We start from the raw sequence: 26,550 nt of genomic DNA, 5'->3' as shown, positions 1-26,550 counted from the left end.
GATATTAAATGATCTGGCTTCTGCAATCTTATTGTTTTTGACAAGTGTCTGCAGGAACTCCGACTCATATGAAAATAAGAAGAGGTCGACAGTTCGTTCCCATAGGAATGCCGACAATTTATTGAAATAGTCTACCTCCAAATTCAACAAATATGTTGTCAATAAGAAACTCCAGCATACTGATCACTCGTTCTTCTGTAAAGCATGTTTTACCTTTCTGTTCACTATCAACAAAATATGCCGTATGGTATCCTAAAGTAATAAATGTATAACGTATGCTACCATTTTTATGTTGAAAAGCATTGTGGATTATTTCTTTTAGACGATTTGTCAATTTCACATGGTGGTATTTAGGGTTGAAAAATCAAAAGTTTTGATAGAACTAATTTCAGAGAAAGATTGAGAATTAAATTATCCAGAAGTACTTTAGAGTTTTTTAGAATCCACATATGGTTAATACCACTACGCGAGTAAACAGTTTCACTGTATTTAAGAAGCCCCTATTTCACTGCGGACATAATTTTTGTCAATCTAATGGACAGTTCTTTCGTCGAACATGACACCCATTCTGACAAAGTGTCCAGTTCAACTTCTTCTCGTTTAGTCCATGCTCTGGTGTAGTTCTCAATGGAATCCATAATTATTTTGAATTTATAGTTCCAATTGATGTGTTGGGGTTCTCTAAATTTAGGACCATGAGATATCACCATTCGGAGATGTTCATGTGTTGCAAAGGATTTCGATAAGCATCAGAAAATGTTTCAATAGCAGATTTATGTGGCTAGGTAAACTAAGTCATCGCTGTTGTATTTCATTGTTTACAGAACCAACGTTTAGAATAGCAAAATATTGAAATTCTTCATTCCTTCAATAATCATGCTAGTTGTATATGCAATTAAATGTAATCTTTTCTTGACTTTTTAGTGCTTAAATGTTAATTGCAATGTCATAACAGTCACATTTGTACCTAAAATGACAATATGTACTCTATATTATGAGAAAATCAAATATAGGCCAATGCCATAAATACAAAGGTATTTCATCTACACCAACTTGCTTGTTTGCGACTTCTATAAGCATAATATACAAAATCTCAAAATAAGGCTTTTTTATACAGTTTTTAATTAAATTCAAGAAGTCCGACGCTCAATAGCAAATATGTACAAGAAGCAACAATTATGAAAAAAAATATATCATATATAACAAACTTATACCGTATGAACCAGACCTGTGGTTAATTGAAATGAAATCTTAATTTCCTGTCATTATTCACAAGTAAAATAGAAATTAAAAATTAAGTGTAATTGGTCATATTTCAATCACAAGGAATTAAAAGTAATGAGTTATAAGCTATATTTTCGTGTAATTGTGCTTTGCTTTTTTATGACTTTCAAATAAATTGGAGTATTTGCTTTGAAGTTTAATGCATGACTTGCTTCTCTTATGTACTTACATAATTATACAAACTGTAATTTCCTTGTTTCATTCAGAATTTACTTCATACTTTGATTTCTTTTATATTTTAATTGGACATAATTATTGTTTAAGGCAATTAAAACATAATTTGGCTAAATATTACAAAGTTTAATAATATGTTTGATAGTCTTTCTTTTTTCGTTTTCTTTACATTAAAAAAAACAAGATTATAAACATACTAATTTATTGCAAAAATATTATAATACTAGTTGGATCACATATCATGATATAATAAGGTCTTCAGCACAAACATTATTGACATGCAGATGCAAAATAATTAATAACATTTCAAAATTGTAAAATAAGTATGTAATTGAAATGTAATCAACTGCTTTTTCATGTAATTGACCCCAGGTCTGTTGTGAACAGCTGAATGTGCTGTCATAAGACAAAATTAGAAATACTAAGACAAACATGATAAAATAAGATATATATATGTATAATACTTCTTTCATTTTTGTAATCAAGAACCCGAGAACGTAGCCTTATTAAACCTTCTCCTTTGTCATATAGTATGTTTGACAATAAAAAAAAACAATAAAAATTAAATGCATAAAATTTTTCACATTAATTGTTCCTTTGCTATTTGTCCTCTATATAACAATTTCTATGGTAGTTAAATTTTGATCACGATTCACTTGCATTTCCTTGATTCATTCTCCTGTGCTCGTTGAATCATCTGGAAAAATAAGAATTATTGAAACAAAAAGACGCAGGAGAAATCTCAAAATGATATTGGATTATTAAGGCTATTTTCAATAGTCGAATTGCAATCATACAAAGTCAGTGATAGGTATAATATACTGAGGGCTTTATTTGAGCATTTGGATTCCGTTTGAAGTATGATGCAACTTTTTGTTAATAAAGTACTTTATTGTGATTTTTGTTCTTTTTTAAAATCATGTTATGGCTTCTCTTACCAAAAGAGACGATGCATAAGATAGAAAATAAATATAAAGAGTATAGAATCGTTTTTTTTTCTCAAAAAATAAAGGAATAATCTATTTTAAATTGTGAGAAATAATTATAAACCAATGTCATACAACACATTGCCAATCTATCATAAATTCAGAGAACATAAAACATTAGTTTTGTAAATGGATTTCATGTCCTAATCCTGAATACAATTCACGTTGAACAAAAATGGATCACTTTCAGCACCGCAATATACGAAACCCTCTTTAAACGATGACTTTGAGATTTTTACATGACACTAGTAGACATGCCTATTGTTAATACTGTAAGCTTACTCATTTTCGCGGATTCTTTTGTCACACCAAGCTCTTTTAAGCAGACGTCGCGACAATTTAATTTCGCGATTTTCAATTAACTTGATGTCGTTAAGAAAAGATGCAAGTTTTACATATTCGAAACGATTTATATACGTGTTTTAACTCTGGGTTGGTTTACAGTATATACTTATATTCATGTAAAGATATGAATGTTTAAAATCACTTACGTGTTACACGAAGAACCAATGACTGTGAAATTTCGTTGAAATTTGTTCCAGGCTGGCTTACAACACATGTACATCGCTTGCCTTCATGAGCTGCAGTTGGAATAAATGACATTAGTGCTAAGACGGCGTCTGGTGATCTTATTGAAAAAAAATTTTGCAATTCGCCATCACAAAACCATTTTGCATCTGGTTTTGGATTACCACCTGCAACCCGGCAAATGAGATAAGATCGGAGTCCAGCCAAAAGGTCAGTGGAAGACACTGTCATCTCATTAACTGAATCTGTAGTACAGAAAAAAATAAGATGTGTAAACTTAATGCATTATCAAAAGATATTTCCACGAAACAGTGGAAAGACCTAATTATAAAAATATGTTCATCGGAGCTCTGGACAAACTTGCTACTACTTGTAACTACTTCTTTTTCAAGTTTCTGAGAAGCTTTGATATACAATATAAAATAGAGAAGTTACGAATGTCCTGTTGATATAAATAAAAAGAAATGAAAGACTCATTGGTGATTTTCTAAAATATCTGTGTTGATGCAGGTACAATGCATATAAATGGGACACCAAAAGTTCATGTTCATTTCTAATGATATCCAAATAATAGTGTATGCATATAAACTAATAAAACAATGATGTTAACGGATAGTCTCGACTAGCAACTCATAGGTCGTGAAGAGACGATTAGGCATACACAACCTCTCGTTTCTTCAAAGAACACGACACTTGTATGCTCATAGTACACATTAAGTAGTTTTTAATGCGCTTTTAAAGGTATGACCGAGGAGCTTTTATATATCATTATTGGTTTTGGTTTTTCTGGATCGCACTTTACCCATTACGCATAGTTCGCAGCTGCATCCATCATAAACCTGACTTTTTTCAAGTTGATGGACTGAGGAACCTGACATTTCGACCCTTTGTTTAAGAACACTCTCAATGTTACCTTGTTTATTTTTAATGTATCCTTGTCCTGAATTTGTAAGAATATTTTCTGCTAAACGTAGAGCAAACACCAACTAATCGATTACAATTCTCTGGTGACAAAGATGTATTTGAACATGAGCGTTATAAGTAAATTTCTATATGATATCATTTTATCTTTTTATAAATCTTTTGCATGCTTGAAATATTGGCATCAGATGCTAAATTATAATTGCAACCGTACTGTATTAGTGAATAGCAATTTCGATTTCATTAACATTTGTATTGACTCCAAATACTTGTTTTAAACAGATTCAAAGGCAAGTCTCTATATCAGGGAGCGTTAAACATTATGAGGGGCACTGTACAACTTAAGACGGAGAATAAATCCTAAAGTGTTATATTTACCTTATATTTCAAAATGTGATTTGGTTTGATTGCCAATGAGAAACCTATCCATCAAGGTTCAAATGACTTGGATATAAGCAATTATAGGTCATTATAAAAACTGTATATGTAAAAAAAATAATAAGTTACTCACATAACACATGCAACACTGATGTTTTGGAAATTTCTTCAAATGTTGTGTTATTTTGCTTCCCGATGCAGGTACACGTTTTATTATGGTAATCGGCAGTTGGCGTCATATACAAGATTGAAGTAGATGAATTATGTGTGATAATCGATGTAACATTATCATATGGTATTCCACTACATGTCCACCAAATATCTGGCAAAGGATTTCCGTCAGAAGCCTCACATGTCAAAATGTCTGGTTGATGTTCAATCAGAATTGGCACTGTTACATTTAAATCAACTCTTACTGGATCTGAAATTAAAAAAAGTCGTATTTCTATAAAACTTGTGTGTTATAACCTTCTTTATGTCGAGGCGTTTGTAGAAATATAAAAAATAGGCTAGCGTTTTACTTTGAATACTAGTACTTATAATTGGTTTTCTTCAAGATTTCTGTGTATATCGACTAATTTTATTGTAAACACACAAAAGAAAATCACTGTCGCCCTGTAATGTAATTTTTATTTGTTCTGTTGTGTAATATATTACATAGCAGAAGGGTTACTCATCTCGATACGCCTGCATACGGAGTATATATCTCCCAATTGATACGATATTCCCGGGCTTGTGTTTCCTATCATGATTTCCTTGATAGATGATTGCTGCTCACAAGGAAGCTATTTAACCAAGAGTTCCAAATTGTGAAAGTAAAATCATCCCTTCGTAAATTTTACGGACGCCATCACTAGTTGGTTGGCCGTTATGGAATAACCGTTTCACAGATGATATCGGATATGTTCCTTATGTCGTAACTACAATACCCTTTCCTTTTCACGAATGTGACCTACCGAATTACACTATTTACCGGATTTGTAATAACATAAGCAACACGACGGGTGCCACATGTGAAGCAGGATCTGCTTACCCTTCCGGAGCACCTGAGATCACCCCCAGTATTTGGTGGGGTTCGTGTTGCTTAGTCTTTAGTTTTCTATGTTGTGTCATCTGTACTATTATTTGTCTGTTTGTCTTTTTATTTTTGGCCATGGCGTTGTCAGTTTGTTTTCGATCTATGAGTTTGACTTTACCTCTGTAATCTTTCGTCTCTCTCGATAGAATTCATTGCAGTTAATGTTAATCTTAACTTGTTTCAAATGAGAATGAAAAAATCAAAACATTACAGGAAAATATTGTAAGATGAAATGATTGTACTGTTAATTACTTTTAATGATTTGTATTTGTCTTCTACAACTTTTAAAATGTTTAACATTTAGAACACATGTGTTGCTGAGTTGGCACTATCCTACTAGATATATCTGATTCATTGGAAACACAACTGCTTTTACAATAGATAGATAAGATTTATGAATGGCAAAATTTTGGTAGGTAACCTAGTTTAGGATAGGAATCCCTGGGTTGCATTTATTAGTCTGATAAGGAGCAACGTGTTTTAGATAAGAATCTTTAAGGTTCAAATAACTTTCAATATGTTTTCTCTTACATTTTAGCATCTTTATAATTATCGTAATATATAGACAAAAAAATATGTAGTAGATAATTTAAATTTAGGTATCCTATCAGTAAAAGAAAGATAAATAGGTTTAATACATATTGATTCTGTTAACTTTTTGTTAGTATATTCAAAACTGTTAGGCATAATGTAGTACCAATATAAAGGCAATCGTTGGTTATAATAAAAAAAATTATTGATTTCAAAGAGGAGTAATGGTTGAACTTTAGCTTTTGAATGTATAAATATGTTAATTTTCCTATATCTTAATGTTTACACATGCGGAAATAGCCGTGATTGCATACGCGTTGGTGACGAAGGATACAACGGATAATTGCTATTGACCTTGCAGCCGGAATAAAAATGTTTGTTTATGTTTAAGCTCGAGACATATATTGTTTTAATTAGACGGATTATAATTTATATCATTTTTTCACCAGTTGTTATGTTAAACTTTATCAAATATAGTTATTTATATATATATTTACAGTACCTTGTTTTAGTTTTATTTAGTTTAAGTATCTGATGGTTAGTTATCTCATTGGCAATCATAACACATCTCTTAATTTTATATTCTTATAAGAGTTATTGCTCTTAAACAATCATTTGTTAACCAATTGTAGTGGGTAAACCTTTTATCAAAGAATCAATACTACGCATGAAAAATACATATAGAGAGAACTACATAAACTGGAAACAGTAAAAGTGATCATCCGGTCAAGATAACACAAAATGTCGTAATGACTAAAATTAACTAATGATTATTTTTTTGAGTTATATATTGCTATTTTACAACTATGCTATAAATGATGGCTTATTAGCAAACAATTTCAAGCAATTTATTTTTACTTTAAGGAATTTGTATTAAGTCCTTGAAGAATTTATTCATAATAAATTGAATCGTAAAATCTTTAAAATATATTTTGTTAATTAACCATGTACGCAACCATGTAAATACTTTTCATGATTTAAATGATAAAAAATAGACAAGAAATTAACTTTAGTATGTGTACAAGATAGAGATACTAAAATGTACTATTACAGTGTGTACAAGTTGATCACACATACAAAATTTCGTGACATAATTCATAGACACCTGTCTATGGATTTAGGTCTTATTTTGACCTCAACGTGTCATTTGGTTTTTTGTGTGTTTGGTTACATTAACCCTACATCTCTGTTTATTCATATCATATATTTATGAGAAAAATGTCAGCCTAAGAAAACTAATCGACGCCCCTGTGTATAAACAACCTATTTTTTTAATATATAACATGTATAAAGCATCTTTTCCATCTGATATTTAAATGTATGAGTCATCTGAAAACTTACAATACACTACAAGGTTTTCTGCTTTTTGAATTTCGGGAAACGTCGTCTCATTATGATGAACAAAACATGTACATGTTTCTGCATTACACTCCCTTGAAGGCATAAATTCTAAAACTGACATGACCTGATTCTCAGACAATATCACATTTGTAGCGTTGTCATTATTACAACAGTTCCACCAAATATCAGGCACTGGACTACCGCCGGTGGCAGAGCATGTTATGTTCGCAGGTTCATTAACTATCATAGGAGATGGTACTTCTAACTTCACTGAAGAAGGTGTTGGATCTAGGGATATATAAAGTAGTTTTACAATTGATTTTTATACAGCATCTACATAAACAAATGCATGCAAATGTCATAAGCAACCTTCCCTATTAACAAAATTCTGAAACCATATGATGGTTTTCAATTCGATAAAATAACAAAAAGAAATTTATCAAAAATAAGACATGTAAATAATGAAAATTAAATGGGAGAATTCTTTTTGTCATATCACATATATCATTATATTTACAATTTTGGATTTTTTTTTCTTTAAATATATAAGCATCTATGTAGAAAATGTAAATACAACAAAACCGTTTAGAATTGCAAGAAAAGATGCATCAAAATTGAAAACAAATGAATAATAATGTTGTTAAGACCAGTAAGGGACAAATGAAGTTTGAATTAAAACTAAGTGTTGGCATCATAGTTACAATAAATTCAATTGCTTAAGACTAGATAACTTTCCTTTAGTTTTCATTCGGCACAATTCTGTACCAGAGTATACCTGAGGTTAGACAAATTAACGCCCTAGCTGTATAGATCAAAATATGTTACAATTTTGGATTGTTTTCTTTAAATATATAAGCATGTAAGTAGAAAATGTAAATGCAACAAACCCATTTAGAATTGCAAGAAAAGATGCATTAAAATTGAAAACAAATGAATAATAATATAGTTAAGACCAATTAGGGACAAATGAAGTATGAATTAAAACTAAGTGTTGGCATCACAGTTACAATAAATTCAATTGCTTAAGACTAGAGAAATTTCTATTATTTTTCATTCGGCACAATTCTGAACCAGAGTATACCTGAGGTTATAGATGGTTGATGCTTACAAGGAAGCTACTAAACCAAGAGTTCTAAGTTGTGAAGTTAAAATTATCCCTTCGACAATTTTACGGACGTCATCACGAGTTTGGGTTGGCCGTTATGAAATATTTGCTTCACAACTGACAACGGTAATGTTACAATTGTCGTAACCACAACCCGTCCTCTTTACTACGAATGCGACCTACCAAATTAGACTTCTCACCGGTTATGTACTTACATGAGCAACACAACTGGTGCCACAGGTGGAGCATGATCTACTTACCCTTCCGGAGTACCTAAGATCACCCCCCCCCCCCCCCCCCCCCGGTTTTCAAATCTGTTTCGTGTTACTCGGTCTTTAGTTTTTTATGTTGGGTTTTGTATACTGTTTGTCTATTGGTCGTTTTTCATTTTCAGCAATGGCATTGTCAGTTTGTTTTCGTCTTATGATTTGTAATATACATTTGGTATCTTTCGCATCTTTTACGGTTCAAAAATTTCCTAGAATTATTTTTACGATATGGAAATACACATTACTTGGGTGCTATATTTATGTTGCAAAACACTGTTACATGGTGGCTTATTTTTACTGAGGACTATAATGAGTTTACAAAATACGTATTTTTAACGCACCGACATTAATTTTTATGTCTATTCTGTCATTGCATGCTTTCCTGGATCAGACATATATAGAAAATTAAAAACAGTTTCTTGAGTAACATTCCTTGACGTCTCTTGCAGTATTGCGATCATTTAGTGCAGCCACTGGTGCTGGTCCGGGTCAAAGTATAGAAACACCCTACTGTGTTGAATTGCAGTCATTGCATAATGTACAAGTAGAAATTTATATTCTGTACTATACATTTTCTATTATTGTAAAGATGTATGTATCAGGTAGTTTGTCTACATTTTCTATATGTCATAAGCGAGTTGAGTCCATGAATGGAATAATCGAATGTTTGATGTGATTAAATTATTGGTTCTAGGTAGTCATCAATACATTGTTGGATAAAGTGACTGATTGTTGATGTTTAATGCAACTTTCAGCACTATTAACTATATCGTGGCGATCATTCTTTATTGGTTGAGGAAGCCAGACGCAGAAATACTGACAATCATAGTCAATTACGAGTGTAAGAATGGAGTCGAACGCACCTGCCAAGTGCGGGTTTTAAACTCGCAACCTCAGTTTGACAGGCTAGTGATAAAGTTGATGAACTAATTTGACCTCGAAAAAAACATGTCAATATATGAAAATATATACTATACCACAGACGATAGCTGCTTTAGAGTCACTTGGACATCTTACAGAGAAGCGAGGACAGTGTACAAGCTTTGTTTCATTACCAGTACAGTGGAAAGTTTCTTGGTATATGTCATCTGATGATGTATTGTATGTATGCCTTGATACTACTATAACATGTCTTCAAGAGATAAAAGTACATGGTATGAACTAGAAATAGGACTGTCACTCGGCTTCTTTCGACAAGCAATAAACGTAGGTAGTAATTTCAATTTCGAAGAAATTCGATTTGATATTAATTTTCGATATAAATTAAATATTTAAAATGTTTAAGTTACACGTCCCCGAAAAATTGCGATACTATAAACAACTTTCATATATTTGGGAAGTTTAGCTAGCTATAAAACCTGGTTTAATCCACCATTTTTTTCGGTAAAATTGAGAATATTATAATAAGTTATTTTCCAATCATTCCATTGGTTGATGAAGTGTAACGTTTGATTTTGTCCGTGTGTATGGACTACCCCTTTTTGAATTTACCTTGGAGTTTGGTTTTTTTGTTTTACTTTTTATCGTAAAATACGCTTTAAAAGTCACTGACAGGACATGATGAAAATCAATTCAAAGACAAAGTGCTCTCCTTACCTGTATGAGAATTGGGCAATTGTTCCCTTGCCTATCCCTTGTCCGAAGCTTATTGAATTGAACACAATAATGTTTTACCTAAAAGGTTTGGAATAAAGCAATAGCAAATCCACAGGCAATTCCATAATGCAGTTAATCCGCTTTGCTTTAATTATATTTAAAAAAAATGATAATGGTAAAAACCGAATAGTGAGGTCTTGTGTAAAATTGATCTGGGATTTTTAACATATATTGTAACAGTTATATTTTACACCATTTTTGTGTATAAGGAGAATACAAGTTTTGTTCCTGTTTAAGATTTCAAGCAATATACAAATGATATAATAGCTAATTAATAAATAACTGAAATGACTTACCGGTAATTACTGTTTAATTCCCGACAAAAGACGATTGCATCTTTTTTGTCGAATCCCAAGCTGCATATATTGATTCTTTGCTTCCACAACATAATCTGAGCGATTCCTTCATTAGGCTTATTTCCACCTTCAAGTGTTAGAGCCATCTCATCTGGTGAGCCTTTAATAGATTAACAGTTAGAAATATAAAAAGAATTGATTAACGTATATTCGTCAATTAAACACAACGAAGCGACACAGAAAAACAAGACATAAAGAGGTCAACAACAATAATAATTGTGTAGCTTAACCCCCCCCCCTTTCCCCAAACAAAGGTTTGTGAAGGCATATACAAGAGACTTTTAAATATCCAAGACTGCTAATACAATAATCTACGACTCTGGCATTATGACAAGTAAATCTCCCAATATTGTGATCCCTTCCAATTTCTTCCATTAAATATGAAAACGCCGTTAACTATGCAAAAATTTAACAGCATATTTCCATATCTAATTCTATCTTTATCCATACTAACACGGTTTATTAGGATGGACAGAATCGAATTTTACTAGGAAAAAAAGCACATTAGGAACAACTGAGGAAACAGAGAGGCGAAAGATACTAAAGGGACATTCAAACTCATAAGTCGAAAATAAATTGACATCGTCATGGCTAAAAAAGAAAAATACCAACAGAAGTCACAGGAACATACGCATGTAGCAGGATTACACAATTTGTTAGACCTCTAATCCCCTCTTTAATATATGGATTGATAGACTGTTGCTTGTCTAACGTCTAGTGACGAATATTACATACATATCCAGGTTCAGACAAAACCAGCAATCAAGCAGCCAGCAGATTTATTATAAAATGGTCACTTCATTATGGTAGCGTCCGTAAAACTTACAAAGATATATCTTTAACTTATCCATTTATAATCTTTTGTTTAATAGATGCTTAGTTCAAAATCATCCTCTATCGTGGAATCTACGATGGGATGGGCAAGACGTACAATAGCGTAAGAATTGTGTAAAACTTACCCCTATCACGTGTATCATCTGTATAGAATGTTGCGTTATAGAAATTGGAATCTCAGTATTAGAAAATTTGAATCATCTATATCTCTCGTTAGCCGATTTGTCAACCGGCCGTCGCATAGTTTACGCTTTTTTTTAAAGTTTAGATATAAAGTAAACCTGACTGCTTATGGGGAAACTTTAATTTCAAGTTCATTGGAATGGATGCATTCACAACAGTTACCAAATTTTGACTGAACAAACAATGCTGAAACTAAGTTAAGAAATAATACTAGCTTTTTTTTCATTATTTCTGAATAGCCTATGTATAAATTCAACGAGACAAGCATAGTTGAATCCAATAAGAAAGCCTGCTGTCTGTTGAAAAACAAGCTCTCCAAACGTATCAAATATAGTTTGTACAAGAAAGTGAATCTTTTTTAATTGCATCAGAGCGATTGTTCTTGCTGTGATAGATTTACTGCATATCGCCATCTTTGATTGTAAAATAGCTGTACACAATCGGTTTAGTAATAAAGAAAAATAACTGATTTATTGCATTATTCAGACCGTTTTAACAAATACCAAATATTTGTTTGTGTTCGATTCAATTTTTCAACTTAGCTATATAAGGGGACGGGGGGGGGGGGGGGGGGGGGGGGGGGGGGGGTAACTCTTTTAGCTTTTAGTAAATTTTTTATAAGGGAATAATAATTCAATTTTAATTATTTTACTTGAAGCAAGAAAAAAGGTTCGGTGACACTATTTTTATTTTTTCTTCAATGGATATAAGAAGATGTGGTATGAGTGCCAATGAGACAATCTCCATCCAAGTCAAAATTTATAAAAGTAAACCATTATAGGTCAAAGTACGGTCTTCAACACGGAGCCTTGGCTCACACCGAACAGCTGAAGCATATATAAATCCTATCTTCTCATTTTTTATTTAAAAATTCTATCTCATAGATTTCCTTTTATTTACAAAAAAGTGTTTTTCATGGAAAATCTATGCAAAATAAGGCAATTTTGCATGCCTTGTAGCTTTAAAAAAAACACGGTGACCCTTACTTTTTATCATTTCTTAAAAAAAGCATGGTAAAATGTCAAAGTATAAGAAAATTCTTTATGAGGTAAGATATACTGATGATCCGCCTTAGACAAAGTTTTATTTTTCCTTCCTAAAACAATATAATTAGCAATATAACAGCGTTCGTACAAACATGTATGTAATATAGGTAGCCAGATGCTAGTGCTTTGGTTGATATTCAAAGACACATATCCGATGGTATTTTCTTAAGTTTCGTTTGAGTATATGGTAGGTTTTCATATGCATTGTCAATACATAATTTCAGTAACAATTAGTTTAATCATGAAGCATATTGTCTTCAAGAAAAAAGAATATTGTTACGCTCTTTTTCAGTGGCATAAACATATCTCTTATAGATGTAGGACAAGTATTTTGCAACATTTGGATCTTTGAAAATAATTGTAGCACGAGTGTTTATTAGTTCGTTTTTTTAATATTCTGTTCTATAATATTGTCCACAATTCTTTATCAATTCGATTTTTTGGAGGTACTTGATGAGAATGAGATGCACCGGTAAAAAAAATATATATAGAAATATGCTGTTAAATTTTTGCAAAGGTAACGGCGTTCTCATATTTAATGGCACAATGTGGAGAGGGATCACAATATTGGGAGATTTTCTTGTCGTAATGCTAAAGTCGTAGATAATTATCAGCAGTCTTTGACTTTTGTAATCGTTTAAGGAATTTGAAGTTTTAGATTCATATAAATTAAAAACAGATGTTCATAACCCACTCATCTTTACTTTTTGTTGTAATAAAAACTTGGTAATTGACCATGCAGAAAATGTTGATTGTTACATTAGCAATAATAGTTATGGCTGTTGGTATCTCTGTAACGATATAATGCATTGGCTTTACGAAAATAAATATATATAATAAAGGTGAGAGGTTTGTTTTGTCCATTGTCTGTTATGGCATAATCAATAATGATTAGATTTCGCAATTACTTACTATAATTTGTTTTTAAAAAAAATCATTAAATAAAAACAACCCAGTTCAACTTTGTTTCTCGTTTGTCGTTTATGGCTCAAAATTCAAAAAATGGTTCATGTCTTCTTAAAGTTAAACCGTGTTTTAGATCTACAAATGATTGAATGTGAAACTAACCTGAATTATAAACAATTTATCTCTTAAGCAATTTTAAATATTTGATTTTATGAATGCTATAAATTAAAAGGAAAACGTGTTTAGCTTTTTAGGAATCACGTGAAACAAAAATAAACGCTCATAAAAGCTGCAAAACCATATTTTATGGATTGTGATTGTCAAAGTACGACCGTGGATGTAAATGAAGATACTAGATTATTCAAGACAATCTGTTGCATGTATTTCTTCTCAGAATTTGTGTAAATTTATAACAAATGCATGTGCTTACATTGAATACCAACATCTTCTCTATGCGTGGTGTCACAGTTGTAAGTATTCCAGGACGTGTGTCTGCATTTTAATATACTTGACTCTCGTCCGGTACAGACAATGTCGTCTAGTAGGTAGTTTGAACCACTCCAATCTTTAAACTCGTAGGAAAAACGTCCATTCCTGAAGTGTTGCAATGACAAGGATTAAGAGTTTAAAGTTCTTGGCCAGTAAGGTCCAATTAAACGGGTTATTTTTTTTTCTCGTTAATGGCATGACTTGATATATGATTTGTATTTGTCGTAGGCAATGCAACGTTGCCGCTAGAGAGCATAACTGCTTATCCATTTGCACACCTAACCTAAGTCGGGTTATTGCTGCTAAATCGTTAGATTTTGGATTATTTCACTTTTTGGAATAATTATGATATTTCCGAATCTCAAACCTACTTTTAAGTCCATAATCTGAAAAAATAACATAATTGGTGCAAGAACAACGTACTATAATAATCCGTATTGATAAAGATTCGTGTATAAAAAAAAACAAGAACAACCAATACTGTGTTTAAAAAATGACCAAAAGTAATTAAAAGCTCAAAGAAGTCATCTTGGTAATATAAAATCATCAGATCAACTTCATCAAAAGACATAATTTTATGATATTTTAATGGTTCTTATGAGAATATAGAACCTTACTAACCAAGATAGTTCTAAATATCTGCAAACTATAGATGCCTCATTATCTCCAAATCCGTCATCACAAACAGTTCCCCATTGTCCGCCATGATAAAGTTCTAATCGTCCACTATAAGATGTATTACCGTGTGACAGTCTCTGGCCAAAGCCTGAAAGGTACAACATATGAAAAGGACAAGAATCTTTAAGTATGAAACGAATTTTTCTTAAAGTTATTTCATTATACTGTACAAAATCAGAAGAACTGTGAGCTTTTGCTCACTATAAGTATCCTCGCTTTTAGTTTTTGGTATTCAGTTGAAAAGAAAAGAATCTAATAAACACGGTAATGCATGCTTATATGATGCCTGGTAACATATTTAAATAAGCTCTTATTTATAGTTCCAGAGAACAATTTGACGACTTTACATAAATGGCCATAATGTTTGAATATATAAACATTCAGTAAATAGGATGTTGATGAGCGATGAATCTGAAAACGTGTCACACGGTATAGCATGAATTGATTCCCTGTAATTTTCAGGAAGTATTTGTTAAACACTACGTTGATGAACAATTAATCTGATACCGCATCGCACTGTACAGCATGCTGACTTAAAGTCAACAAATTTCAGGAAGCTTTGATTTAATGTTTCTGAGAAAAATGCTACCGAAATATCATGGGACGGTCGGACATACGGACGGGCAGGCAGTGGTGAAACAGTGAACCGCTGCTCTCACGGAGCGGGAGTAAAATTATAGATTGCTTAGATTTTCTAAAGAAGAGGATTTGTTACCAGCAAGTATACTGCATCTAAAGAATCGTTTCAAAGATTTATATTTGTGTTTGGGTATTCATTGTAGCAACCTACAAATAAGCATCATTAATCAATAATTGTACTCCTAGATTGCAAATACAGGTCATAAATTGAGTTGAAATCTATCGATATCACATACAAAAGAGGATTAAGATACTGAGGGGACTTAATCAATATAATCACAATAAATTACTGAAAAACCGGTTGAAGTCATTACCAACACTTTAGTACATGAATCATACTGTCCCGTTTTAGTTTGGCGTTTGTGGTCCATTTTTTTCAGATTTTTAATGTCGACAATCTATAACATATTAATCTTCACATGAGATGATGAATCTGAACAATATAAAGGTTAATAATTTACTTTACTTTACTGTGGTTATGTGCAATTGTATGGTATAGTTATTTTTCCCAAATAGTGACTAGATAAATTACGTTTCATTTATAGTTGAAGATAACTTTAAATGAATTCACTATTAGTGGAAGATCACATATTGTATACTTGAATATGCATGTCTACTTTGAGGCAATAGAAGTTTCCGGATACTCAAATTTCATAAATCCATTAGGAATATACAAAACAACAAATCTCACATCTATAAGCATTCGATCTAGCCATGCAATCACCCACTAAATGATTCGTTTTTGTGCACAATGATAACAGCTGTTTGTTTCCTATACAGTTTAAATCCACAAAGCCTCGAGCTTCCTGGGTTGAAGAAATGACATTGGGAACAAGATCTTTGATGAAAAAAAGGGGGTTGGGATTATTGAATAATTGAAAACTGAGTTATTTAAAGACTGCTTCGTGCATGCATTATTTCAGTAATATTTTGATTTTTTTTATGGGTCCATCCTGTTATCGTATTTAAGACAAATTTGAACACAATCCGAATTAGTTTTAAAATAGTCTACAGAAAACATTAACTACCACATTTGTCAGCGAAATTCAGTTAACTTGATTAATGTTTATTACCTTTTAAAACCAAGTATTTCGCAAATTTTTTCTTCAACAAGATGTGTGTTGCACACTTGAACGTAGGAGTTGCTCATGTTAAACATAACAACAAAATCTTCTTTAAAACTGCTTATACTCCACATCTGCTCTGTAAAATATTTTTGATTACAAATAATTTTAATGTATCAATTCAATCAGAACTATTATGATGACGCTGATATTACCCATAAAGATAAAACGTCTTACCAGTTGTTATGGTACTTAATCTCCCCATTGCGAATTGATATGACGAAAAACTATGAATATACGTTTCCTTTCAATACAAAATGGAAAAATTTAGAAATTGTTTGAACTAATAATTTGTCAATATTATAACGAAAAGACAAAACAAAGAGGCAGATAAAATTTACCACATCGAACGCCGACGTCCTGCTCGTGAGTGCAGTCATGTTCACGCCAGTTTAAACGTGGACAATCTAGTATGTCCTTCTCTGATCCAATACATTCAACCTGGTCAAGAGCTATAGGCTTATTTCCATAACGGTAAGTTAATAGCATCTTCGCATTACTGGAAAACAAAGATTTACAGCACAAATAAAAGATGAAAAATCTTCATGCATTATGTTTGTATATCTGGAGTAGTACTTGAAATAATAATAAATAATACTGTCAGGTACTCTGGATTGTTGTTTATTTGCATTCTTTCATAATCTGATTATTGAATGGTGTTTGTATATTGGCAAAGCAAATGCTAAGTAAATGTGTAAGTTTATTGATTGATGAAATCATGCTTAGGGAGCTACCATTTGATTTTTATTAGGGGGGGGGGGGCTAGGATGAAATTTGAAACAAATAGGCAGGATAGGAGTTTTGAGTAAACAAAAAGGCAGGATGAGACACTTTGCAAAAAAAAAAAGGCAGGATGGCAATTTATGTAAAAAAAAGTCAGGATAAACTAAAAAATGCAAGACCGAATCGAGTGAAAAATAAAAAGGTAGGACAGAGATTACAACTAAAAAAAAATACAGGACAAAATTTTTCATCCTAGCCTAAATTTCAATTTTTAAAAGACAAATATACCTCCCAGTAGGAACTACCTAACACAATTTTGACGCTGATTACCGTCTATACTTATGACCTGTAAACTTTTTTCTAAACTGGGTGTATGAATCAATTCAATGTAGAAAATAGTCCAAAAAAGTCTTAGTACATGCAACGAAAGAATTACTATGAAGTCGGTAGAAAGTGTCAACGGAAATTACTTTCAATTTTCCTTTTTATGTACTAACATTCAAGCATCGCCAGGGTATGGAATATTTTTTTCCCCAAGTAAAAAGTTATCCTAAGTCATTATTTCCCTATCAGAATGTAAATTGTGATGTTTGCAGTGTACAAAAAACTACTGAATTCAGAAGTATTATTTACAAAATCTGAAGTAGTCTCTTCGAAAGTTAAAAACTTATTGCCGTGGTGTAGCCAAGCGTGCTGAAAGTGACGTTAAACACAAAACAATCCATCAATCAACATGACTGGATGACAGTTACGTAAAGTCTTTGTCACAGATGACCAAGAATATGTCATATCAAGCATATGTTCAGAAACTAATCGATACAGACACGTTACACCTCTGATTATGACGACAGGTAACCTTTTTGTTATGGGCTGTCTCAAAAAGATCGCAGGTAGTTACATCAATCTTATCTATTATAAAACATTTATCTATTTCAATTATTTGTCCTGCTATTACTTTCTGTTCAGTCGAATAGAAATGCCCAATGCTCAAAATATTCTTTTTGAAATATTCAGGAAAATAGGATACTTAAAAAGAAAAACAAAAATAGGAACGTGCAAAGGATTTTATACGACAGACGGGTAGGGACATTATGTTGTTGAAAATAACATTTCAAACTTGATATTTCTTATTTCCAACTTGACATTTCTCAGTTCCAAGTTGACATTACCCCATTGTCATCTTGACATTTCTCCCCTCCAACTTGACCCTTTTTGATATTTACACAGAAACAGAAAGGAAAAAGAGAGAGGAGAAAACGAAGAGTTACCGTACTTTGAAAAATAAGTATCATATTGGAAATCAACCACTTCACAATTTCAAAGCCCATGAATTTTGATAGACAAAAAGTATCAATCTAAAAATTATCGCATTTACTGAAAGCTAGATAAATATTCCACTTGAAAATAATTAGAACATGTTTCCCAGACATCAATATCAATCTATCCACCTCTAATGGATTTAGTATAAGAACATTAAAAGCAGTCTTAGAAACTCACGATCTTATGTACTGCAAAAAGTGCAAAATAGTCTAAATCATTGTATTTCAATTAACTATTGATAATAGAACGCAAATGAGAGTAGGTAATATTATTTTGTAATAATTTCAACTTCAACATGAAATTCAAATTTCATTTTAAAACGTTTGCCAAACAATAAAAGATATTGCAAAGATTTGAGTGAATAGAATATCAAATGCACTCAAAAGTTCGTCCAATGGTCGAATGTAATATTCTTTTCTATTCTGTCAACATTCACCAATGTTATAAAAATAAGGAGATCAACAAAGTTCAAATGAAGTGGATGTAAGCAATTATAGGCAACCGTACGGTCTTAGTTCAATAACCAACTCTCATTCGCAGTTACTTTCAAGTCCTTTTGAGTATTTTTCGGTAAAACCAATAGTTGTAAATTAACACTGCATTTATATCCTGAGAAAAATTGATTATACAAGAACTAATCACAGTTCATATAAGTGGAGAACATGTTGACCAAAAAGAGTCTAGTATATGTTTAATGAGGAGAAATTCACATTGCTCGATAGAATATATGACAATCAGCTATATGTGACCCGCCATTACATTTCCAGGCTTATGGCGGTAAACGTCATAATGAGAAAACGTCGATGTAAAGTCACGTAACGAAATCGGGGCACCTGTTATTGAATGTCTAATTGTATCATGCGGTAACAAAATTTCCTTTTTTAGTGACTTGAGAAAATTTTAATTTTATATCAAGATATACAAAACAAGTAGATCTTTTACAAAAACATAATAATCTAAGTAAAAGTCCGATCTATAATCGCGTTCTAAATTAACACAATTTATCTTTTAGATTTAATTGCGTAAATCACTTTCTCCTGAATCATGTTTTCGATTATACAAAATGGTTTAAATTATATCACCATTCCTGGATATTATTTAGAAAAATTAAGTACCGAAAAATTATAACTTTCCCGAATCAGATTGCAGCATGAACACTAAGTTTTTGGATTAATTCTCATTGTTTCACATTATAAGGGAAAATATGAATGAACATATGTATGGACATATACCGGTACATGTAAATCAAGCAAGATATACCTGCCAATTAGGACCCTAATAGTGTCTAACCCCATGTTTATTCCTAGTTTTTTAATTTTATCTGTGACTGTCTAAGAACTACATAAACAACATGTATGTGTTGTTTAAAGTTTTCTTACATCCCGTTCACCTACATGTCCTAATATTGTTGATCATGCTGTTTGATTTTTCAACTTACTCTGCATTAACAGATCTTTTATTTGATCACTTTGTCAGGATACATATACAAAATGTATTCACCAATAAGACAATAGATGATAATAAGAAAACATATTAAATAATACAAAGCTCCTTGATGGGTTATTATATATCTTGTTATTCACTTTCTTAGCATTGATGTAGTTTTCCTTACGAAAGAAAGTTTCAAGTTATTATTACTTTGATTGCAGATTCCAGTACATTGTTGCTATGACAACCGAATTAAAATTCTTCGGTTATTTAGTTATCAAAGCTACAATAACATTTTGATTACTGAAATAAAGACCTTAATCCCACCCCCCCGAAAAAAAATACAACAAAAATACAACAAACAGATGAACATACATGTAACAAATTGAAAAATAAATCAAAATTTTTGATTAAATCAAAACTAACAAAAATGACCATAATTCTGTTATTTTGAAGAATCTAGCAAAACAATTTGCTGGGGTGTTTTGAATGTATGTATACTTCATAAAAATGCAAAAAAAACTCATTTTGACCCTGGTACTTCCATTAGCCTGAAAATATCATGTCTGGTCACATATATGGACATTGGGAATTATTGGAACAAGCGAATTTATTTTGCATCCCGGTTATTATTAAAAAAGGAATAAATTTTCCAGACGGTTTTTACATATATTTTATATCTGGTTTGTAAGAGGCAGTTTTGCTATGATTAACTGCTGCTCTCGAAAATATTTAAACATCAAAAATGTTTCACTTAGACAACGAACTGCACAGAATTAATCAAATTATGTTTCAAATATATATAAGAATACAATAGAGATAATATTTATATTTACCTTTCAAACCCCAACATTCGACAAACCACTCTAGCTGACAAATCTGAGAACTCATCATCGCAGACATTGCCCCATTCGTGTTGGTTATACACCTCCAAGCGTCCATCAATGATATCAACGCCATTTTCGTGAAGGGATCTCCCATCCACAAGCCTAACTTTTGATGCATCTGTAAATCATAATTTTTTTAATTAAGCGATAGAAACATCTTGCTTTTTTCATGGAAATTGGAAGAACATGTATTTTAAATTCGATCGTAATTGATCAAAATTATAAAGGGAAACTATTTGAAAAAAAAGTTTTCGCTTGTAAATATCTTATTTCAAGTGAAGTTACGAACCATTTATATCAGCAAAAAGTAAAGATTTATGTTTACTTATATGGAATTGTAAAATAAAAGGCTGGCTTTGAATGAATTATTCGGGTTTTTCTTTTTACTATGTGGGTGGGGGAATGGGGATTGAGAGATCTTTGATGGTTCAATGCCATTTGATCAGGTTCTTTAATAAGACCACATCAACTAGTCGACGGTACCCCATATTATTAATTCTCTGTCTGTCTGTCTGTCACATTTATAACGTATGATGAGTCAAAATTACATCATCTAATTTCAATTATTTATAGGCACAGTGTTTATATATATTAAATTAAGGAGATGTGGTATGATTGACAATGAGACAACTATCGACTTGATTTCAAATAAGTGGATATAAGTAAGTATAGGTCACCGTACGATCTTTAACAATGACAAAGAGAAAAAGCCACACCGTATCCTGATTCGGGACTGGCAAAGAATATGACTGGGTTAAGCATGTGTGTGACGTTTCATTTTTAGCCATTGCGTTGTAAGTTTATTTTCGACTTACACGTCTGTCATAATTTAACACCTCACATATAAGATATTTAATGTAATTAAACCATTGCCGTGACGTCAGCCTATTCTTTCACCGTGGATTATTTTCCTAAAATCAACCATTTCTTAATCTGTTGCTGAAATGAACACACTAAATTATATTCAATTGTTTCCTTTGTGTGCTTAATTTTATTAAGTTTGAATTAGCTAATTTACTGATTTCTGTTCACTTAAACACTTACTTTTTTTTTAATTTTCATTTGCTTCCTCTGGGAATCCAACCTACTCCTTGAAGTCTTTAATCTTTGACTGATGTAAAACACATCGAAGATACCTCTAGGCTACCAATGGGTTGTAATTAAGATGTTTTAATTTATATATATATCCAGGTATCACTACATTAATCTTAAGATATGATACACACAGGACTTGCACCTTTATGTACATATGTAAAAGAGAAGCGAAATTGAATTATTTAGTGAGAGAACATCATCTATATAGCGTAAAGTAAAGTAAAAGGAAGTTCCTGATTGAAGTCAGCCTCATATGAATTAAGGAACAAGTCGGCAAGATGAGGGGCACAGTTTTTTCCCATGGGAATGCCGATTATTTTTTGAAAAATACGTCCTCCAAACGTAACAAATATGTTGTCAATCAAGAAATCAAGCATCTTGATAATGTCAGTTTCGGAGAATTTTTTGTTGGAATCAGATTGATTTTTTACAAAGTAGGAATTATCCCTCCCTAAGACAAAATATTTGTATCTACGTTGGCCATTCTTTTTTATGAAACAAAGCAGGACCAACTCTTTCAATTTGTCTTTTAGTTTGAAATTGGGAATACTTGTGTAAAGTATAAAAAAGTCAAATGTTCTAATACTATTGCAAGATGAAAGAGTCTTAGATTGTATGTTCTCTAAAAGATCTTTGGATTTTTTTAGAATCCACATCTGATTCACGCCACTTCTATGCAGTTTCGCAATAACTTTGAAGCCCAGCTTTGATTACTGATAAATATGATGCAAAAGATGACCTATTGTATAAGTTGGTTGCCGCGAGGTTAAGATGAAGGAATTGTAAGGTCAAGAAGAGGCGAACGATACCAAAGGGACATTCAAGTTCAGAAGTTGAAAATAAACTAAAAACGTCATGGCTAAAAACAGACAAACAGACAAACAACAGTGCACAAAACATAACACAGAAAACTGAAGACTGAGAAACACGAACCCCACCAATAACGGGGGTGTTCATGAGTGCTCAAGAAGGGTAAGCCGATCGTGTACCACATCTGGCACTCGTCGTGTTGCTCATATAAGTGCAAACCCGGTGACAAGTCTAATTCGGTAGTTTACATTCGGAGAAAAGGGGAATGGATTGTAGTCACGACAATTGGAACAGAAACCAAATCGTGATGGCGTCCGTAAAATTTTCGAAGGGATGATTTCAACTTCACCACTTTGAACTCTTGGTTTAATAGCTTCCTTGTATGCAGCAACCCTATATCATGATAGAAAAAAAACAAGCCATGAAATATCGTATCAACTGGGAGATATATATATATTGTATGCAGGCGCTGCTGGAATGTTGCTACATAGAAATGGAAAGGTCGCCATTGGGAAATTGAGATCATCTCTTTTGTCGTAAAGTTTTGTATTAAACCGACCCTCATTCAAAGTAAGAAGTAGAGATTTGTCAGATAGGATCGAATCTCTGTTTTCTCTTTGTTGTTCTTTTTTTTATTTGGTGTGTTAATGTTGAAATATTTTGCAATTATAACGGATTTCCCCGTTTATTTTTTGTTTATTGTTGGCTAAATGAAGAATACAAAAAGAAAATGATAGTAATCAGTTTGTTAATTTTTTATGAATATAGGGTGATTTCATCTATTTCAATACACCAAAAATTCGTTTATGTATCATATATTTTGTTAATAAAAGATAATATTCAGACTAGTGATAAGTAAATGAAATATTTTCAGTAGAATATACTGAAAGTGCATACGATTTTGTTTCAAATATCATTTCATGACTAAAATCTACTACCTATATACTTCTAATTATTTATTGATTTTTTTATCATTCAAGATAATTAGGTGATTATTTGAACTCAATGATAATATTGCATTTAATTATTAAAAGAACTGAATTTAGAAAAGACGTTTCAACAATTGTTTGAATAAAAGACACAATGGATAAACGCTTATCCATTGTATACATTGGCTAGAGGTATAGGGGGAGGGTTGAGATCTCATAAACATGTTTAACCCCGCCGCATTTTTGCGCCTGTCCCAAGTCAGGAGCCTCTAGCCTTTGTTAGTCTTGTTTTATTTTTAATTTTAGTTTCTTGTGTACAATTTGGAGTTCAGTATGGCGTTCATTATCACTGAACTAGTATATATATTTGTTTAGGAGCCAGCTGAAGGACGCCTCCGGGTGCGGGAATTTCTCGCTGCATTGAAGAACTGTTGGTGACCTTCTGCTGTTGTCTGTTCTATGGTCGGGTTGTTGCCTCTTTGACACATTCCCCATTTCCATTCTCAATTTTACATTTATGAAAAACGGATACAAATCGTATGGTTGTGCCCAAAAATGTTGCATAGCCAGAATCGTGGACAGGCAAAACCATTTTAAAACATTGAATGATATAATCAACCACTATTTCGACCAACAGAAAGTACAATATCAGCATTTAAAAAACTTTGCAGGGTTTAATGTTTTCATTTTGGCTTATTGATGAATGTGATTTATAATGAATATGTTATATTTTGCAATCAAAACTATTTTGAAACATTATAATTTAATGTATTTTTTTCAATATGGATCTTTGATTTATACCATTCAATTTTATTGTTGGCGCAAATGAAATATATAATTTTGGTGCAAATGAAAAAAAAAATGGTTTGCGGCGCAAATGAAAGATTTTATTGGCGCAAATAAAATGCTAATTGGCGCAAAAGCACAGTAACAATTTGCATCATGTGAAAATTGAGAAAAGATGTGTATCCCACTTAACCCTTGGATTTTTCATCAACCTACTTTCACTATTGAATGAACTTAAATATCAAATAAGTTAAGTCTGAAATACACTTCTGAGGACCGCATAACTTTTTTAATAGTATGTTTTTTAGTTCATACCTTTCCTGTAGTAAGCAAAATAGCTCGTTTTCAATACAGATATTTTTTTTTGAATTACACTACTATTTCACCAGTAACAGGATCATATCGCATGCACATAAATTGACCATATTCGACTTAGACTTCCTTTTTCATGTGTGTCATACTTATTTCTAAGTCCTTTAAAGTCTACGGCTCATAATAACAGGACACTAGCAATACTGTAAATTCAGAAATAATTGCGATGTTTTTATTATTGCGAAAAATGCGACAGGGTTATAATCGCATTAATTTAAACTCGCATTTTGATATTTTTTATATGAATTAAACAGGATTTTTCTCAATATCGCAAAAATTAAAATTGCATTTTAGTCTAAAATGACAAAATCGCAATAATAAATGCATGCAATAATTTCTGAGTTTACAGTAGTTTAGAATGGAAAAAAAAGATAATCAGCATTTTCATCACTTATCGTGAATAATGCGCATATTTGCACACAATCATGACGTTATAACATTGTAAATCTCGTCTGATTCATTTGGATTTCTTGATTTTAGAATTTTTTCATATCATGAGATTGTTTTGAATTGTTCTTAAAAACTTAATTTTCCTGGGCCATAATAGACTTTAATGCTACTCCTTCGCATTGATTACTGACACGTTTAACAGATACTTTACTAAATTCGTATATAAAACATTTAAATCATAACATTACCTGTTAATAGTCTGGTAAAACAATAACAGAGAATATATAATAAAATCCAGCCCATCTTTCTTGCACCGACGTCTGAAAATGTACTTCAGCTACAAGTTTAAATAAGATCATATTCGAAAACTTTCTGTCGTAAAAATAGCTGAATGATTCTTATCAATTAAGTGGTCTAATATGTTATCCCATTAAAGCAATTAAAAACGAAGTATTCACATGACATGCGTATCAAGTGTATTGAATGCAGTATCACTGACCTTTAAAACCAACAAACAAATACGAAGATGATTCAAGAAAATTCCATAATTATTTTCTTAAAAATACAGAAAGATTATATCAAGACTGAACAAAAGTTTCTTATTATTAATTTGATTATACAAAAAACTCGGCAACTCTCGGAACCGTGAATAGAGAGAATGGTTTGAGTCAAGGGGGGCATTTATGTGTACTCGCCAAGATACATGTAGGTGGTCAGTCTGATTTTAGGACTGACCACAGTATTTAATTTGGCTGTCTCTTTTGAATAAACGATAATGATGACCCCCTTGGTCCTATAATCTTACCTTTTAATTACCAAAAGTTACCAAGCTTTAGAATCAGTTAGCCTCGTGCGCGTTTCGTCTGCTTTAGACTTGCCAGCGGCCACAGATACAGAAAGATTACTAGTATATCAAGTCATTAAGTTCAAGACTAAAAAAGGTACTTATTGTTGATTTGATTTTCGTAATACAAAAATCTCGGCAACTCGCGGAACGGGGAACAGGGAAAAGGGTTTGAGTCAAAGGGGCATTTATTCGTACTCAACCAAGGAACATGTAGGTGGCCAGTCTGGTTTTAGGACTGATCACAGCATTCAATATGCCTGTATCTTTTGAACAAACGATAATAATGACCCCTTGGTTGTATAATCTTACTTTTTAATTACAAAAAGGTACCAAGTTTTAAAATCAGTACGCCTCCTGTGCGTTTTGTCTGCTTAAGACTCGCTAGCGGCCACAAATCAAACCACTTCGAAGGCAAAATCAATATAGTAGTTGAAATATATAAAAAAATCAAAATCTC

At 32.0% G+C, this 26,550-nt stretch overlaps 1 protein-coding gene and 1 long non-coding RNA gene across 2 annotated transcripts; both read right to left on the bottom strand.

The window, feature by feature from the left end:
- Positions 1-1,643: 1,643 nt before the first annotated feature.
- LOC127714249 (synaptogenesis protein syg-2-like) lies at positions 1,644-14,825 on the bottom strand. Its single transcript, XM_052220302.1, has 8 exons — positions 14,687-14,825; positions 14,007-14,170; positions 10,548-10,707; positions 9,573-9,727; positions 7,222-7,509; positions 4,405-4,692; positions 2,936-3,217; positions 1,644-2,155 (listed from the first exon to the last, which is right to left on the bottom strand). The coding sequence occupies exons 3-8, from the start codon at positions 10,691-10,693 to the stop codon at positions 2,130-2,132; spliced, it is 1,185 nt and encodes a 394-aa protein (XP_052076262.1). The 5' UTR covers positions 10,694-10,707; positions 14,007-14,170; positions 14,687-14,825; the 3' UTR covers positions 1,644-2,129.
- Positions 14,826-16,461: 1,636 nt separating this feature from the next.
- On the bottom strand, positions 16,462-20,968 carry LOC127716067 (uncharacterized). The gene is made up of 3 exons (XR_007988745.1): positions 20,814-20,968; positions 16,848-17,005; positions 16,462-16,585 (listed from the first exon to the last, which is right to left on the bottom strand). It is a non-coding gene; the product is annotated as an uncharacterized LOC127716067 (long non-coding RNA).
- Between the last annotated feature and the right edge of the window lie 5,582 nt (positions 20,969-26,550).

Source organism: Mytilus californianus, unplaced genomic scaffold, assembly GCF_021869535.1.
Source record: "Mytilus californianus isolate M0D057914Y unplaced genomic scaffold, xbMytCali1.0.p SCAF_9, whole genome shotgun sequence".
Classification (NCBI taxonomy): Eukaryota; Metazoa; Mollusca; class Bivalvia; order Mytilida; family Mytilidae; genus Mytilus; species Mytilus californianus.
Note: the sequence above shows the minus strand (reverse complement) of the source record. Positions and strands in the feature narration are given on the sequence as shown.

What these genes read in the sequence shown, in the direction of transcription:
- LOC127714249 (XM_052220302.1), bottom strand. Translation starts at nt 10,693, where the DNA reads ATGGCTCTAACACTTGAAGGTGGAAATAAGCCTAATGAAGGAATCGCT. An exon ending in ATCAGTGTTGCATGTGTTAT is followed by an intron (nt 3,218 to 4,404) that starts GTGAGTAACTTA and finishes TCTGTACTACAG; the next exon opens with ATTCAGTTAATGAGATGACA. An exon ending in ATTGGTTCTTCGTGTAACAC is followed by an intron (nt 2,156 to 2,935) that starts GTAAGTGATTTT and finishes TTATTTTTCCAG; the next exon opens with ATGATTCAACGAGCACAGGA.